The sequence below is a fragment of the Sphaeroforma arctica genome (assembly GCF_001186125.1).
Source record: "Sphaeroforma arctica JP610 unplaced genomic scaffold supercont1.9872, whole genome shotgun sequence".
Classification (NCBI taxonomy): Eukaryota; class Ichthyosporea; order Ichthyophonida; genus Sphaeroforma; species Sphaeroforma arctica.
This window is the reverse complement of record NW_014030686.1, coordinates 1-1,014: the sequence shown is the minus strand read 5'-3', so window position 1 is coordinate 1,014 and position 1,014 is coordinate 1. Positions and strand designations below refer to the sequence as shown.

Sequence of the window (1,014 nt, the reverse complement as noted above, 5' to 3'; positions counted from 1 at the left end):
GTATATACATATATATAGGAAATATACTAATACAAATATATATAGATATATACGCTGACGACCTATTGTGCTACACATTCTGGTGACAATTCGACAGTATTTCACGAGCATTCAAAATAAAGTAATGGTCCTCTCGTTCGCTATAGCCACAAGCATTTAGCGTAAAGTTTGATACATGGGTCTTTACACTTGCGTGTAAATATACTGCTCTGATTGCCTTCCAGTGTGAAATATCTCACACCATCTCGTGCGTGATTCTGATATTGATATCGCTGTACGGATCGTTCTGGTGCAGCTCTACAGCCCCCATGTTCGCCAATACGAGCATCTACACAGGAGGAGTTGTAGCAAGCAGACTTTGAGTGTATGCAAGTGAAAATGATTAGATCCGAATACATTTATTTGGCATGGGCCGTAAGTCTGAGAACTCGAATTTCTTCAAAAATTGCCAATACGGCATTTTCTTGGTTTTAGTTGTGTAGTGGACTTGTTTTGAGTGTACTACAGTGTTGCTGCTCATACCATATACACATGCACTACACAGGCCGTATGTACAAGCTGTCAAAAACTCTTCAAAAACTCAGAGGAACTCGTTGATACAAGAATCTGTCAAAGTTCAATGGCAGTGAAACTCAAGAATTGTATGTCTTTATATTCAGCCAATTGAAACACTCGATGTTTTTCTCGGGGTTTTCACATGGTATCCCAACAAGTATTTAGAATCCAGGACCGACTATAGAGAAAGGTTTTGAGTGGACACCTGTGAGCAACGGGTATGTGCTAAACATACATACACGAATACGTGTATAATGTTTTACCTGGTAGAAGGCCTTGGAGGCCATGGATTTCGGTGTCTTTGTGGGAACCATCGTTTTGAAAGTGACGTTCTCGCTTGGCCCGGCGAACTTGTTGACATGCCTGTGTTGAATGTGGGGTAAATTTATACGCGTGGCATTGGATCAGTTGCAATATAAAGTGTTTTAGGGTTTTAGGTTTTAGGGGTAGTATATATGT

The 1,014-nt window shown here is 40.3% G+C and overlaps 1 protein-coding gene across 1 annotated transcript; it reads right to left on the bottom strand.

The window, feature by feature from the left end:
- Nucleotides 1-235: 235 nt before the first annotated feature.
- On the bottom strand, nucleotides 236-918 carry SARC_17150 (ScpA/B protein; the record flags this gene model as incomplete). Its single annotated transcript, XM_014288752.1, has 2 exons — nucleotides 236-328; nucleotides 819-918. Coding segments are annotated over 2 exons (193 nt in total), but the record flags the coding sequence as incomplete, so codon positions are not given.
- Between the last annotated feature and the right edge of the window lie 96 nt (nucleotides 919-1,014).